This window comes from Gadus chalcogrammus, chromosome 13, assembly GCF_026213295.1.
Source record: "Gadus chalcogrammus isolate NIFS_2021 chromosome 13, NIFS_Gcha_1.0, whole genome shotgun sequence".
Taxonomy (NCBI): Eukaryota; Metazoa; Chordata; class Actinopteri; order Gadiformes; family Gadidae; genus Gadus; species Gadus chalcogrammus.
The window spans coordinates 17,642,935-17,659,988 of record NC_079424.1 but is presented as its reverse complement, the minus strand read 5'-3'; the positions used below and the strand labels follow the sequence as shown (position 1 = coordinate 17,659,988).

General features: G+C 47.5%; 1 protein-coding gene across 2 annotated transcripts; it reads right to left on the bottom strand.

Annotated features, from left to right (window-relative positions):
- Positions 1-863: 863 nt before the first annotated feature.
- On the bottom strand, positions 864-15,413 carry il17rd (interleukin 17 receptor D). Of its 2 annotated transcripts, none has more exons than XM_056606181.1 (16): positions 15,238-15,413; positions 11,161-11,218; positions 10,268-10,387; positions 8,746-8,864; positions 7,984-8,107; positions 7,489-7,533; positions 7,259-7,410; positions 6,932-6,997; positions 6,714-6,768; positions 6,487-6,597; positions 6,194-6,378; positions 5,832-5,947; positions 3,701-3,949; positions 3,033-3,416; positions 2,083-2,390; positions 864-1,695 (listed from the first exon to the last, which is right to left on the bottom strand). In XM_056606181.1, exons 1-16 carry the CDS (start codon positions 15,331-15,333, stop codon positions 1,574-1,576), a joined length of 2,310 nt encoding a protein of 769 aa, XP_056462156.1. In that variant the 5' UTR covers positions 15,334-15,413; the 3' UTR covers positions 864-1,573. The 2 variants fall into 2 exon arrangements, with proteins under 2 accessions (XP_056462156.1, XP_056462157.1); XM_056606182.1 differs by having other exon boundaries at positions 7,984-8,104.
- Between the last annotated feature and the right edge of the window lie 1,641 nt (positions 15,414-17,054).

Sequence of the window (17,054 nt, the reverse complement as noted above, 5' to 3'; positions counted from 1 at the left end):
AGCATGCTGTGATTGTGTGCCAATTGGTTTCATATCTGGCAACACGGGGTAAAGGGAAAAAAGCAGCTGATTTAACATATTTACTTAATCTCTGATGAAATATTGTAATGTCATGATTAACGTAAATACATTTAATCTCTTACAGATTGCACCGTTAAATCAGACTCGTCTTTCATAATACTCTTAGTACTAACTAACTATACTTAAGTTAGTTTCACCAAACTAGCACTCATATCTCTTTATTTGGTAGTAAAGTGAGAGGGTTTCCTTAAAATAGCTGTCATAAGTCACTTATTCTCGTTTGTTTATGTAGTAGGATTCACCAAACTAGCTCCCAGAGCTAACAAGCTCTAGTTAGGTCATTAAGCATGTTCATAAAGTAGCTCTCAAACTGACACTTACTCAGGTTAGTTGCTATAGTAACATCATCCAGTAGGTGTTGTCCCTCACCTCGAGGTGTCTCTTCCATCCCTGCATATGACGGGTCTTATTATGGCCTGGAAAAAAACACTGACAACAACTTATCTCGTTCAGGTCCTGAAGTGTACACCCAACGGTCTGACGTTCCACCCAGCTCTCGGCTGCTTTGGTCGACGCTGTGGGGATTCGATGAGTCAGGCTCTTACCGAGGCCGTGTGGTTTCAGGCAGAGACGCTCCACAGAGCACACACTATAGCTATCTGCTAGCACCCCCCCCCCCCCCCCCCTGGTTTACGCCAACCCTGTCTGCTAGCATCCCCCCCCCCCCCCCCCCCCAGCTAACCCCAGCCTCGCACTCCGACCGTAACCTAGGTCCTAGAACATAACTCGTTTGCACGACAAGGCAAACGACACACACACACGCAATAAAGATGTAGGTCAGAATGAAAAGAGCGACATTTTATTTCCCTACATCAGAGTACTATAAAACAGTACGTTATCCTAACATAGACAAAGCTCAAATATCATGCAACTGTACAAAGCAGAACAGGAGAACAATGCATATTTACATATAGTAAAAAGGTCCCTCTTTATAAAGCTCCTAAAGATACAGTACTCTACAGTAACATCTCTTATAGTTATTCTACTCCCTTTAAGATCCATTAGTCATGTCTAGACCAAATTAGCAACCAACATCTAGTTACAGAGTTCTGATACTTCACTGGACGTAGGACTTCCCACCCAGACCCTTTGTACCAACACGAGCACTCTACGTCGAGTCTGGGCCAGAGATAGGTCAGCAGACATGGTAGACAGCACAACTCCCATCCTCCTCCAAGTCTCCACCGCTGGAAATCCACAGACCCGAACATTCACTGACTGGTACGGGTTTGGTCGTTTCCACACACAGTCCATTCATCTGGAATGACTCATCTCCGGGAACATAATTATCAGTCCAGCTCCGACAGGACCTCCTCTGGTGCAGAAGACCACCCTCTACCCCTTTCGGACATGGTCCGAAAAGGGATTGGCTTTCACGGCTATTAGCGAGTGGTTTAGAGTTAGAAGGAGGCCAGGGGTGCAGGGTAAAGTGATGCCAGGGGTGTAGAGGTATAACAGGGGCGTAGAATGAGGGAAGCCAGGGGGTTCAGAGTCATATTGAAGCCAGGGGTGTGAGTGTGTCGCTGGGCAGTAGAGGGCGGTGGTGCAGCTGGACTTTACACACGCCGATGTCGCTGCAGTGCAGGGAGACGCCAGCAGGGGGCTCCTCGTCTCCTAGAACCAGAAACACAGCAGGGGTCTTGAGTCATACTGGTCGGATAGTCCTACTGGTCTGTTAGTCCTTTGGGTCTGTTAGTCCTGCTGTAGTCCTGCTGGTCTATTAGTCCTGTTGGTCTCTCTATCCTCATCTGTATTTTGTACATCTTTGTTTATCTCAATTCTCCCAAACTTCTGTCAAATTAAGTTTTAAAAGGACATACTAAAACCTACACAAAACATAAACTAGGATACAAATTGATAAAGAAAATGTTAACAAAAAGAAATTAATACAATACAATAAAGATCTTAGAATGTTAACTCTAAAATGTATCTTCATTTATCTCTCTCTATTCACCAGTTTATGCCGCCTTCTATTAGTGGGCTACAAGTTGAGTGTCTTACCCAACCCGGAGGAAGATGATTCGCTGTCTGCCAGGGAGGCGGAGTCTGCCTGGTCCTGTGACAGACCGTCAAGCAGGGGAATGGACAGCTCTGAGGAGGGAACCGACGAATCGTAGATCCCAGAGTCACGAGGGGGCAGGATCTCTGGAGGAGAGGGCGGGGCTTCTGTCAGGGTAGGTGTGACTGGAAGAGGGGAGGGGCTTGGGTCATCCTGGGGGAGGGAGGGTGTTGAGGAAGAAGAGGAGCCTGAGGGAGATGATGACGAAGGTGGTGCTCTGTGCGAGAGGCCAGATGTTCCAGATGAGGACCTGAGGGAAGACATCATACAGACTGAGACTCATCCAGAATCTAGGGTACAGCCGTGATGCGTCCACGCATGTAGTAGTATCCTACTGTAGGACTGGTGTAGCTTTAAGTATGACCAAGTCCTGATAAAGAGCCTTTCTACCCAACCGTAGTACTCTGTAGTAGTTTAGCTTAAAGAAGGACTAAAGGGCTAATTATGGTCCCACGTTCACGCAACGCAAGGGGGTTACGGACCCGTTACGTCCTTGCGGACCCTCCTTGCGTACACCGCAAGGGCCTGACGTGCGGCTCCCAAAAAATTGTAACCTTCCGTCGAGGCGACGCAGCAGCAAGGGCTGCGATTGGTCCCCTCACTGAATCCTGACGCAGAAGGAAAACAGGTTCATGACTGCGTCGAAGCGTTTGCGTGGTCCTTGCGTTGCGTGACGTGGGACCATAGTCAGCCCTTCAGTCCCCCAGAGCCATACTGTAGTACTGGTGAACTTTAGAGAAGGACAAAGTTCACTTAAGAGCGTCTCTACTTTACTGTGGTCATGTACTGTAGTAGCACCCTCTGTACTGGTGTACCTTAGAGGAAGACCGGGGATCGCTCTACTCTACTGTAGTGATGCACTGTAGTAGCACCCTCTGTACTACTGCTGTACCTCAGAGAAGGAACAACTCCCGCCAAAGAGCACGCGGCCAGCGTGGGGTCCGAGCTGTCCGCCAGGAGGAGCGTGTTCCTCTGCAGGAGGTCCCGTCTCCCGTCGGGCGTCTTCACCAACACCTCCCTCAGGGCCAGGGAGGACCCCGAGGGGGAGCAGGCGGCGGGGGGCGGGGCGCAGGCGGGAGGGGGGGCGTCCTGGTGGTGCAGGGAGATGTGCTGGTGCATGTTGCAGATGGCCACGTAGAGCGCGCGCCCCGACCGGCTGCGGAAGTAGTTGCGGCGGGACGCGTTGATGGGCGCGGCGGTGCGGTCCGACGAGCCCCACGCTCCGCCCGGGTGCAGACAGACCACCAGCTGGGACAGCTGGTCCATCAGCTTCAACCTGGAGACACAACGCCCTCCGTCATCACCGTGGAAACGCTCCTCAGAGACATCAGCCACCGCCACTGGAGATGAGATGAGCCTAGCTTCTTCTCTGGCATATTAACCACCAACATTAGCTCTTATTAACGTCGGTCTTTCTTGCTAATCTGTATCAATTGGTGTTGGGGGACTTCAAATCTTTATCTGAATCGATGTTGCTCTGTAACATGTGCTGAGGGTTGTGTGTACTGAGTATGTAATCTGTGATAACCTGTGTTAATGAGCGTTAATCTGAGGGGTTACCTAGGCGCCAGGCTGAGCAGCGTGGGCACGTCGTTCTCTGATGAGTAGTCGAAGTACGCGGCCACGTAGCGCCCGAGCCCCTCGCCCCCGCCGCCTTCTCCCTGGTTGGCCAATCGCAGCTTCTCCGCAATCATGGCTACGCCTACAATGAACAGGTCACTGCCTGTTCCACCAACGGGTGCGCTGTTGCTGATTCCACGACGACCTACTGGAGTCTTCCCCCGGCAACTCTTCCTCTCTACGTGGTAACTACAAGAAGAAGAAGAAGAGAGGCTCACGATCGTACTCCTAACATCATAGAACCAAACTGATGATATGAAATGACTCAAATAGGCTGTGTCTCTGTATCTCTGTGGCCTTGGTTACACATGTCTTTCAATGAGACTTTTGTGATCAGATGCACCAGATGAGAACACAGGACTGACATCCACCCTTGACAATTGAATTCAAACTATGTGGCAAGATATGCGTTTGGATTAGAATTTCCTGAAAAAAGAGCCCTTATGTTGTTCTTGCTTAATTAAATGGTAGAAAAAGTTTGTTAAGACCTCAGGTCAATTGTCGTCGTTGTCTATGTCGGAATCAAAATCGTCTAATTAAGTCTACAAATAACAGCAACTTATGCAGTTGGAACATTGTTTTGTGTTCAACAGATATTAGCATGGCTGAAATACCGAGGTGACTAGAATAACTAAAGACACAATCCCAGTCTGTTTTTTGCAGGGACGCGGGAAGGGGGGGTGCTGAGGGTGCTGCAGAGCCCCCCCCCAGCCGGGGGCTGTAACTGCAAGGGAAAAACGTTTTCTGAACAAATCAATATATTTCTATTTTGAGAGTTAAACTTCATCATACAACATGGTTATCATGAAATTATTGACATCCACCCTTTTAATGATATTTATCATATTACAATTTCATTGTCTGTGTAGGCTGACGAATGACGCACAACGCAGCACACGCTATGCACGAAAGATCGCTAGAGCTGCAAGTTGCAACATGTCCCAGAAGTGAATTCCAGATTTTTTTTAATACTGGCCCAAGAAAAGCCAAACTTCAAAACAGCAGCCAGACAGCCGACTCCCTGCCAGCGGCCCCCTGTCCCTCCAGCACCCCTGAGGGGGAGAGTTCAGAGCAGCTTTGTAGCGGAGAAACAGACTGCAGCAATGCTAGCCCCCCTACGGTCGATCCTATGTTGGATTAATCCCTCACCTGTGGCACCACCCACTAACTCTGTTGGTGAAGAGCCCTGCCAGCCAAAGGAGTTTGACTTCCCAGCCAGGCTCTCTGGAAGTGAAAACGTAGTCTTATATTTTTACGTTAAGTTCAACTTCCTTATTGTTATGTTAGTTATAATAAGTCAAATTCCTAGGCTTTGACCCTTCAGTCATAGCAGCAAAAACATAGTAAGCTAGTGTGCGTGTGTATGTGTGTTTTTTTTTGTTAAGTTAAGTTCAAGTGCCTTGTTCTGTTGCTCCCCGTATAGCTTAGCTGTGACCCTGTCAATAATAAATCGTCTTCTGATTAGACATAAACCTCCATTCCGTGTGTGATCTGTCCATAGCTGAATATGGTGCTATACTGCTTTAACACAAACCATGTTGGTGTTCAACAGGTCTGTTGTAGTGTAAAACATTCTAAAACTGGTGTAAAATGTTGCTGGCCTTATGAATACGAAAACCATGAATGTTGCACAGCATTTATTATGACGTCATCATATAGACTTTGTCTCAGCACCCCCAACTCGGACTGACACCCTGGTCTCATGGTGTATTCATGCCAAGTAGAGCTGGCTCTGTGTGTAGGCATGGGGCTTGGTTTTAATAACGTAGTCAGTAGTCTGCCTATATTGTGCCCCGATTGATGTCCACACACACCTATGCAATCCGATCAGCATCCGAGCCTGACACCATCAGGATGTGTTCCCTCGCTCATTAGAACACAATTTGGGCAAGATCCGATCTGGGACGGTCCGGACCTAACAGATCTGCGTCCTGTCATGAGCGGATGGTAAAAGTTGCATTGGAACGACGAGCGTAACCACGGCCTATGTGTCCGTCTCCATGTTTGTCCAACCGACACCTGCTCTTGATGAATGAGAGTTAGGGCTAGAGTTCACAGCAGGCCAACGTACCGCAGGCCCCTGGAGCAGATGACGAGGACGTGGTCTGCCTGGTCCAGCTGTCTGCTGAGCCAGCTCATCTGGCCCTCCTTACAGATCTGGAGGTGCTCCCACAGGTCCAGCACAACCTGCAGGGTTCCAACACATGGCTCAGATCTAACACCTCATACCTCACTCCCATTGCCAAATCTCTCTTCTTCAACTTGCTGCCCTAACCCTGTAACCACAGTGACCATATACATGTGATGAGTATGGTTATCGCTCCGTAACCTGGTGACCCTGACTAACAGGTTTTTCCTCTGCATCTAAACATGACAGGGGCTGAGAAATAGCCATTAGATGGTACCAAAGAACTCAAACCGTTCCTCTCTCACCTCACACCTGCAGAAGTCCTGCAGGAAGTAGGCGAAGGCCTGGATGACGGAGTTGTGTTGGTCTCCGTCTCGGTTGGAGTAGACCACCAACACCTTTGGCCGGGGCCCCATCCTCTCAACACTCTGAGCTGCGCCGTGATTGGACGACTCGCTGCTATCCTCGTCCAATTGGCTGTATATGTTTTCTAAGGAAGCAGCAGCAGAGTCATGTTCACTGGAAGTAACTAGTTGGTAGAACTAGATAGTAATAATTAACTTAGGGTCAAGATGAGAGGGTTAGTGTTAGTATTAACCTTGTTGTTTCTTGCGGCACATGACTGTGAAGAGCGTCGCGAAGGCTGAGAGGACGACCAGAGGAACTGTGATGGCCATCGCCCTGATAGGCCCCGCCCAGGGGGAGTGGCCTGCAACACAAAACCCTCTAAATACACACTCAAACACACAAAAGAACACACTGCATATCCATCATACTGCCAATACACGTTTGTCTCAACAACAAAAAATCGTGTGTGTGTCTTACCTTGGCCCACGTAGAATTGCGTCTTTCTCCTTGTCAAATTATTCTCATCTCTTAACTGAGAGTGAGATTGATAGGGAGAAAGAGAGAGATTAAAAAAAAAGAACAATGAGGAAGAACAATGTCTTTTTTATGCCCCGCATAAAACAGGCATTTTATGCGGGACACATAAAAGACCTGTATCAACTGAACAGCTGCTCAGCATTGAGCACTAATCTCACCTCGATAGCGTAGGTTCCAGGTGCGACGTCCTGTAGGGTACACAAGGTTCTGGGCAGGCTGTAGTCCTACACACATAATCAGATGTTAATCAGTAGTCCTCGACGAATAATCACATGCTAATCACTTGTCCTATACACATGAGCGTTCAACTGGCGTTCTGCATTCATGATCACAGGTTAATACATAGTCCTACGCACAATCACATGCTAACCTGTCGTCCTTAATTATCACATGCTAATCTGTAGTCCTTCCAGGTCACACGTAAATCTGTAGTTCTAAACAGAAATCCCATGTGAGAGGTGAGAGGTGTGGTGAAGGTGTCTTACAGGGGTACAGCGCTGCGTCCTGAATGGTCCTTCCTGTCGTAGTTTGAAGTACAGGAAGTAGGCAGCAAAGCCAAACGTGGAGGGGGCATGGTCAAACGCCACATGCAAATTACTGCCGTTCTGAGACACATTCAGAGTCCTGGGCTTCCAATCTGCAGAGGTTACAATCATATGATCAGAAAATTTACTTTAACTTGTCCTAATCAAATGACATGCGTGTATGTACTTACATGGTTTACATGCTATATTTTCTGGACCCAAGAGCAGTTCACAGGCTGTGAAACACACACACAAACACATTCGTGTACACTTTAATCAGGCGTGAAAAGTTGATTCCAGACAAGGCCCAGGTTAGCTTTTTTAAGCCTGAACCTGACTACAGCCTGTGTTTTTCTTAATTTATCCTCATTAAATCATATAGGATAGGTTATTATGCAAGAACAGGAGTCATTCTATCTTGTTCAACAAGCTGTATTTATGACAATATCTTGGAACAAATATCTAAGTTAAATAAAAATAAAAACAAATAGCTATTGACCCCGATATAGGCAACATTTCACAGAAAAGACAATATTTATCGGCTTATTATATGTATCAAAGTTAAGTAATGCAGCATCGAATTTCCCTTGTTGTTGCAGTCTTATTTCAACGGGCAATGTCCTGGCTGCCTTTGATATGCTGCAATTGCAGGGGTGTGTATGATTGGCGGTCATGCGCCCACTCACAGTTGGTCCTGAGGAAGGAGGGCGGGAAGAAGGTGTCGTTCATCATTCGTGTGGGGAACGGGACCACGCGCACCAGGTAGTCTGTTTCAAAGTTCAACCCATGGAACGCCAGGCTGCTCAGCTTCTAACAGGAAACAGTTTGGAATCAACCTCCTGGCTCTACATAGTTTGACTTCCTGTCTGAACACGGCACGCATTTGTCTAGCGTACCGAGAGAACTATGGCGCATTTCCCCCGGAGGGTGCGATCGGTTCAGTCTGCAAAGGTGCGGCACTGGTCGTGTTTCCACCTGCGCCAAAAGTGGCCGTGATCCGGACTGAGACGTATTGAGCCGTACTCGTCTCGCAGTACTCCTCCGTTTGGGTACTGAGACACCTGAAAGGGTGCCGGCAAGATTGTTCGTCCAATGATTGGTCGACAGTATCGTCAGAATCGTCAGCGAGGTATTCTAAGAAAATTACGCAAAAAAGTTTCACGTCCGTCTTGGACGTCCTACATTGTTGTTCTTTTATTTTGTCGCGTTCTTCTTTTTCCTTGGATCTCATAGCAGGTTACACTGTGACGGGCTGCTATGAGGTCCCGATGCTTACGTAGCTGCTGCGGCTATCGTCATCCGTTTTAAACCCCAGCCTACCATATGGGTACTGTCGGCGGTGGAAACGGGAGCCGTAACTGAGCTGGGCTATACCGCACCCTCGCTACTGGGCTGAGGCGCGCTGGATCCTAAGCGTACCCGCCGCTGGAAAAGCGCCATTAGCGTACCGTGTTCCTGTAGTTGAAGGTTAGCTGTCGCGGGTCTTTGAGGATCAGATGTTGACACTGTTTCCCCTCGGGGTCCTTCTCCTCCACGTACACCCTAAACCCACGCACATGTTCGATACCTGCACACAGAAGGACAGACAGACAGACAGGGAGACGGCGAGACAGGCAGACAGACAGACTATTAGGGGCAGAAGAAGAGAAGGAATGTAACTCCATACCTCCACCAGGCTCTCGGATAGCATCTCTCCATCCACACACCTTGTGGGGGAGGGGTGTGTATGTGTGGTAAAACTGGTTTTTCTTGCCTCCGGCAAAATACCGCACAACACTTACGTGCACACACACGCACACACACACGCACACACTTTTGTTGAGGGAGAGAGAATTACTTTACAGCATCGCTCACTTCTAGTATACATGTTAATATAGTGTTTCACTATACTTTTTTTGTTGGGCCCCCCCTTTGATAAACGAAGCAATGCCGCCCCCTCCCCAACCCACACAAACACACACACATGTTCCTGGAAAAAGGACATGTATTTGTTGGGTATACCAAGAGGCATGACTGCCCTCCAATTGAATTTAGAACCCATAGCTCAGTCGTAAGTCAGTAAGCCGTGCATTGTAACAAATAGCTAATAATTTACCTCAGTCTTGCCTCTATTGCACATAAGCGTGCTGTGCATGGGCCTTTTGAAAACAAGTCTCAACATTTCAGAGGTGTGCAGATCACCACATGACCGTCTGTGAGGGCTATGATAACATCCTTTTTGGTACACAATGAATCATTGGCAGTTCACGGACGGTGGCTTTAAAGTTCACTTAAGGGGCACGCACGCAGTCATTGAATTTTCTCTATTTACATCTCGTGTGTGCATTCTGAATTGTTTGTTCCGCCTGTGATTTGTATTCATACAGTCTGCGATAGAAAGACAGATAGAAGGGTGGATGGACGGACAGGAAGTCAGACAGATAGAGATAGAAAGAGGTTGTAATACAGGTAGAGAGACAAGTGGAGACAGACATGCAGACAGTCAAACAGACAGACAGACAGACAGACAGACAGACAGACAGACAGACAGACAGTCAGTCAGACAGGTAGAGAGACAAAAAGAGACAGATAGAAAGGAAGTCAGACAGCTAGGTGTCCAGAGAGGTAGAGACTAGAGAGACAGACAGGTTGTCAGGCAGGTAGACAGACAGAAGTCGTACAAGTAGAGGGATAAACAGGTTGTCAGACAGGTGCACAGACAAGTAGAGAGACAGAGAGGTTGTCAGAAAGGTAGATAGACAGAAGTCGGACAAGTAGAGAGACAGACAGGTGGTCAGACAGGTAGACAGACGGAAGTCGGACAAGTAGAGAGACAGACAGGTTGTCAGGCAGGTAGACAGACAGAAGTCGTACAAGTAGAGGGATAAACAGGTTGTCAGACAGGTGCACAGACAAGTAGAGAGACAGACAGGTTGTCAGAAAGGTAGATAGACAGAAGTCGGACAAGTAGAGAGACAGACAGACAGGTACCTAGAGGGCTGGGGTTCCAGTTGACGATAACTGCCAGGCGGTCCTCACAGGTCATGTGACTGTAGGAGACATTGAGGACCTCATGGATCCAATGTTTACCTAGAGGGAGGGAGGAGCAGTCTGCAAGCACACACAGTGGATCAGTAAATAGGAAAACCAGACGGACAGATTGTTGTTAAAGTTATTATATTCCTGTTCTCGGGAGGAACCCCCCCTCCCCTGCTCCACTTCTCCTCCCCCTCTTCCTGTCCATCAAAAGAGGGAAAGAGGAGCAGTCAGACGTGTCTAAGACCACACCTCCTCCCCCCCCCCCCCTCCCCCCTTATCCTCCCTCTTTTCTGCTCCTCTCCCCGTTCATGGCTGAGCAGCTCTCCTCTCCCTCATCATCATTCAATGAATAGAGGAAAGATCACCCAGTTGTGTCCCGTCTTTAAATACCTGGAGGTCACACACACACACACACACACACACACACACACACACACACACACACACACACACACACACACACACACACACACACACACACACACACACACACACACACACACACACACACACAGCTTTTCTGGCTGACAGTCAGGGACAAAAGGGGAGGGATCAGGAACTTGACTTTTAGGGAAAATAACAAAGAAAGAGGGGGAGGAGGGAGAGGAGAAGCAAGGAGGGAGAGGAGGAGGTGTCCCTGAACCTGCATATACCGTACCATCTCATACACACCAAACTGCCCGCATGTGTTGATATATTTATACATTTATTCATTCATATTTATCTATCTGAATTCACGAAACTTTTTGCATTAGAAATTGAAAACTTTTGGAAATGTTTTAAAATAATCGAAAGTTATTCAATTCAAAAAGTCAGACCGAGAGACAGACAGATAGGTATCTTACTCTCTGATTTGAAGGTGACTCCCAGCCTCTTCAGTCCTCCAGAAGGAGCAGAAACAACCTGATAGAGGGACAAGAGAGAAACAGACAGGTGAGAAACAGGTAAGAGACGGACGTGTTTGAGACAGCCAGGGGAGACGGACAGGAAAGAGACATACAGGTGAGAGACAGACGGGGGAGAGACAGATGTGATGCAAGCCGTTGGCTGCCTCCTCCCCAGCCTCCAGGAGATAACAGAGTAGCGGAAAGAAGAACCAAAAGAGGTTACGTTGTGTTTCCGTTCCACACCTGGAGCCACTTAGCCTCACCAGGAACAAGACCCCACGTGTGTGTGTGTGTGTGTGTGTGTGTGTGTGTGTGTGTGTGTGTGTGTGTGTGTGTGTGTGTGTGTGCATGTAAATATCATTCCCAGATGTGTTAATGAGGTCATATAGCTAATGACCTGCACAGCGTCATGTGACAATGACTTGTATATTTACACGTGTATACATGTATATGAGTATGTAGCTATGTAGGTCACAACGATAAGCAAATGTGTGCATCTAATGATCGTAATATCTTCAGTATGATAGCTCATGCTCTTGTTTACATTGTAGAGGTTATTGTCTACCCGCACACTTGTGTACTAGTCCGAGAGTCACGTGGCTGTGGAGACACATGCTTTTAATCCCCCCTCCCCCCTCATCCTGTCCCTCCAAAAGCACTGCAGGGAAGCCCCATTCACAAAGCCTGTGTGTGCCCTGTTCAGGACCAGCCAACCATAGACTTTCCCACAGCAGAGACAAAACCTGCCCCCACACACACACACACACACACACACACACACACACACACACACACACACACACACACACACACACACACACACACACACACACACACACACACACACACACACACACACACACACACACACACAAACGTGATGTCATGAACTTTAATATGACATCATGATGCGTGGTATGACATCACTAATCATTTTGTGAGGCCACATGTTAACCTGTACAGGCAGTTCGTTGTAGCTGTCAATCCACGTGGCGATAGGGCACACCAACGAACGTTTAACGTATCACAATATGCAAATCTGTGTGGTGATTCATGTTGAGCAGAGACGACACATGAACCAACACATGCAGCTGTGCTTGTAAACGTACCCGTCTTGTTACGCAAGCAGTAATAATTATCCCGTGATGTAAATCACCAACTGTTCAACGTGACCAGTTGTGACAAACCCAACGCAACCTATGTTGTGGTTGGATTTAGCGTAGAGGTAACTTCTTTAACTGAACTATCTTCTCTTGAATAACCTGGTTACTAGTGACCATGTTAACTCTCCATGGAGACGGGTGATCGCATCTGAATAAATCATGCTCCTCTAACCAATCACACAGAATGTTTGCATCGCTGTCATCAGCTGAGATTCCGGCCAAATCTTGGGAGGTGCAACCAGAGCCCAAAATCATTTTCGGCACAATGCGTTCTTTTGGTTTCTCCACCATCACTACATATTGTTCTTACGACCTGTAAAATCCTTAAAGCATTAAGTGCTGACCACTTATCCGGGGTAACGCAGTGTGTGTCCAGGCGGGGGTACCCAAGCATCAACAGAACCCTAACCCTGCGGTCAGACAGGAAGCATAATGTCTCAGGGTCATGACCCCAGCCTCCAGACTTAGTCATGTGTTCAAAGAGGAGTCTTCTTATAGGAGACCCGGCCTTGTTCTGACTCTGGGGAAGGTTAGGGGTCAGGGGTTAGAGGTCACAAAGCCTTTCAGTGTCTGGTTCAAGAGCACTCGGGCAGAACAACCCCCCCTCAACCCCCCCCCCCCCCCCCCCCTTCAACCCCCCCCCTAGAATAAATGGATATTATGTGAGTCAAGACAAACCTACGGAGTTTAAATGACTAATGAGTTTACAATTTCACTGCTAACATTGACAAGATCAGATTCATAGCTAAAACCTGGGTCTCTGTGTCCCCTCTGTAACTAGAGCTTGGGTCCATACGTCTCCCCAGTAGCTGGACCCGGGGTCTCTCAGTCCCCTCTTTAGCTAGGGCCTTGGTCTCTACGTCACCTCTGTTGCTACTCCCTGGCTCTTTACATCCTCTCCTTGACTACCCCCTGGGACTCCATGTCCCCCTTGACCCTCACCATGGGTCTCTATACAGCCCTTATATACAAAGGTGAAGAAGCTATTAAGAAGATCTCATTATGTTGCCGTTGCTTTTATAAGACAGTCAAAGAAACCGGGCATAATGCACCCGTTTTTTTTTTTTTTTTTTAAATAACATAAGCAACAGACAACCGTGTCAGCATCTTACATGATGCACAACATATGCACCAGGGCAGCGAAATGCTTAATTTCCCCGAGGTTTGGTCTCTCACACACACACACACACACACACACACACACACACACACACACACACACACACACACACACACACACACACACACACACACACACACACACACACACACACACACACAAACCCTTTCTACCCAGACGTCGAGGCACCCCTGTTCTGCATTTGTGAGTTTTATGCAGAAGGTGAAATAACAGCGCAACAATCCTGCCTTCATCAGGCTGTGTAGAGGGGGCTTATGTCACCTCCATAGCAACGCCTTGGGCCTCAAAACACACTAACAAACTCAACGCAACAAACCACGATGAAACACTACACACCAACAAAAACAACACATCCACAATCACAACCATAGTCTAAAAAACACAGCACACTAAAAAACACAACGCACTTACAAAGACACATTACACATTACCAAACCCAACAAAGCACTCTCACACACAAAACACTCACAAGAGTCTAAAAAACACAGCACACTAAAATACAAAAAAACGTACAAACACAACAACACACTAACACACACACTAACAAGCACAACACACTACCAAACACAACAACAGTAAAAAAAAAACACAGCACACTAAAAACACAACCCACACTGACAAACACAAAAACTCTAAAGAGGTAACTCCTGGGGGAAGGACTTCGTGCCCACATCCTCCTGCTCCTTTGATCTGGGGGGAGGTGTGTGTGGTGGGGGTTAGGGGGGAGATAATGAGTGTGTGGGGCGGGGGGGGGGGGGGGGGGCAGGAAGGAATGTTTCAGCAGGGTAAACAGTGTGAACTTCCTGTGGAAATCACTTAAAAGACACACACACACACACACACACACACACACACACACACACACACACACACACACACACACACACACACACACACACACACACACACACACACACACACACACACACACACACACACACACACACACACACACACGATCTGTGTTGCTGAGTTATCGAACCCGGTTCCTCCTCGTTTTCTTTTAACCGCTCCTCTATAAAGCTTCACACAAAGTCTCTTCCGGAGGCATAATACACCGCTCAACAATACATTAAAAGCCTGACATTCAGCACACCCAGCTTCTGTTAAAGTCATCAGCGGTTCGAGTCCGGAAACTGGAGTTCCGATGCGTCTGCTTTCTGAGCAAAAGACCGCCCCCCCCCCCCCCCCCCCCCCCAAGCCCACCTGGTCCCACCAGACCCTGGCGTGGGCAGATGGTTGAGAACGAGAAAAAAGAAAGCTTCAAAGTTTTTAAATATTATTTTTTTAAAGAAATATTTAGAAAGATAACTCAAACTCAAAACTGGTCAAAAATAAATAAACAATGGTATAAACTAATATAACTTGTCTACTAAAACAAATGATCTCAACTTAACTTGTTATTTGAGACGACAGTAGGTAACCCGGTGGAGATGTTACATGCTTAAATGTCTTACCGCAGGTAGGCCTAAAGTTAAACGATAACATTCCTGACCACAAAAGTTGGCTTAAACACCTGGTCTACTAAGAAAATAAGAAATAACCGTGCGAACACGCAGGCAACTCAATGATCCGTTGAGAGGAACATCGACAGTCAACAATAGTTAGGAGTTCACTTTGTTCATGCAAATTCTAACCGAGAAGGCAGAGGATCTCCGACCGTCAGTCTCTCCGGTTGGTCGGCTGCGGGTTCTACCGTTGGGGTGTGACGAGGGTTTTAGCTGTTTTTACCTGCGAGTTGCAAGGGTCCGGGTCAGAGGTCCACCCCGGGGTGCACAGGAGAGACAGAGTAGCCAGGAGGGGAAGGACAATCCGCGGAATCGCCATCTCCTCCCAGTGGTCTGCAGTCTCGGGTCTGCTGCTCGGATCTGACTCTGCTGCGGAGTTGGATAGTTGGGAAAGTTAAATCATCCACTAGGGGGCGACAGGTATTGGAAATATTTTGGGACATGGATTTTTTTCTTTATTTAGGTTTTGTCGATTTTAATAATATTCTAATTATTTATTCTACTACCGTCCTGTGCTTTCTGACACCCTTATATGATAGTACAGTCTAGATATTTTAATTATTTAATTTGCATTATAAATAGACTTAAAAAAATCCATACGTTATTATTCTCTTAATTTAGACCAATTTATAATTTATAATTAATTGCTGCGGTACTTTAATATTAAGTAGGGGCATTAGGATTCAGCCAAAAGTGTAGGCTTCTACTCCATGTGCGTCAATCACACTAGGTTTGCTTAACAAACCCGTGTTTTCTCATCAATGCAGGTATGTCGTTTTGTGACCTTAAAAAATAATAAGTTATAATTTTCCGAGTAAATATGCAAGAGTGAACACTGTTGAGCTGCTGGTACTGTCGGTGGAAAAGGGGAAAAAAGTGCTGTTATGTATGTGAGCGGTTCCTGGTGGTAAAAAGTGGTATAACATTGAAACCCATGGCGTGGTTGTGACCACATCACTAGCATCGGTGATAATTTCGAAATGTACTGTGTTATACACTTGAGTACAGGGATATCCAAGATAACTTCCACTCCGCCAACCCTCTTTACTCTATACCCTAAGCTGAACCCTATATGCCCTTACCTTAACCCCTCTAGCCCTTTACCCTATACCCTAGCCCCCCCCCCCCAAAAAAACAAAAATGTATCATATTTAAACTTCATATTTATATTTTATTTATTTACATATTTAATGCCAAAAGAGCAGGTATGATGTGACAGGAAAGAGGGATGAGGATATAGAAGGAAGGAGAGATGTGATAGGGGCAGAGAGGAGGACAGAGAAGGAAGATCACATTTGGCTGCATGCAGCTCGGCTGCATTCCAAATCCGTTTTCCTTGATCTCTCCAGCTTAGACCAGCAGCAGTATCATTATGAAGTATGGCCAGCTGAACTGCTTCAGCAGTCCCAGCACCCAAAGCCTGTAAGACGTGCCGTCACCCTATGATCATAAGGTTGAACCACAAAACAGCAAACACATGTGCAGGGGGGATTGGGATCATGACAGTGGTGTATACTGGTACAGCTGTGGTGGTTTATACATTGACAATAATGGAGATCGTGCTCAAGGTACATCAAAGGCAGTAAACACATTTTTAACTGTTGATGATGTGACCAATCCCAACCTTCTAGATGTGATCAGTGTAATGGTCATTGGATGAGCTGCGTCCTCCAGCGTTGGTCCTGACCGCCAGATGGCGTCCTGGCCTCTGGTTGAGTCCTGACCTCCGTGTGGGGTCATGACCCCCAGGTGCGGTCCTGACCTCCAGATGGGGTCCTGACCTCTGGCTGAGTCCTGACCTGAGTCCTGACCTCCGTGTGGGGTCATGACCCCCAGATGCGGTCTTGACCTCCAGATGGCGTCCTGGCCTCTGGTTGAGTCCTGACCTCCATGTGGGGTCATGACCCCCAGGTGGGATCCTGACCTCCAGATGGGGTCCTGACCTCTGGCTGAGTCCTGACCTGAGTCCTGACCTCTGTGTGGGGTCATGACCCCCAGGTGCGGTCCTGACCTCCAAATGGCGTCCTGGCCTCTGGCTGA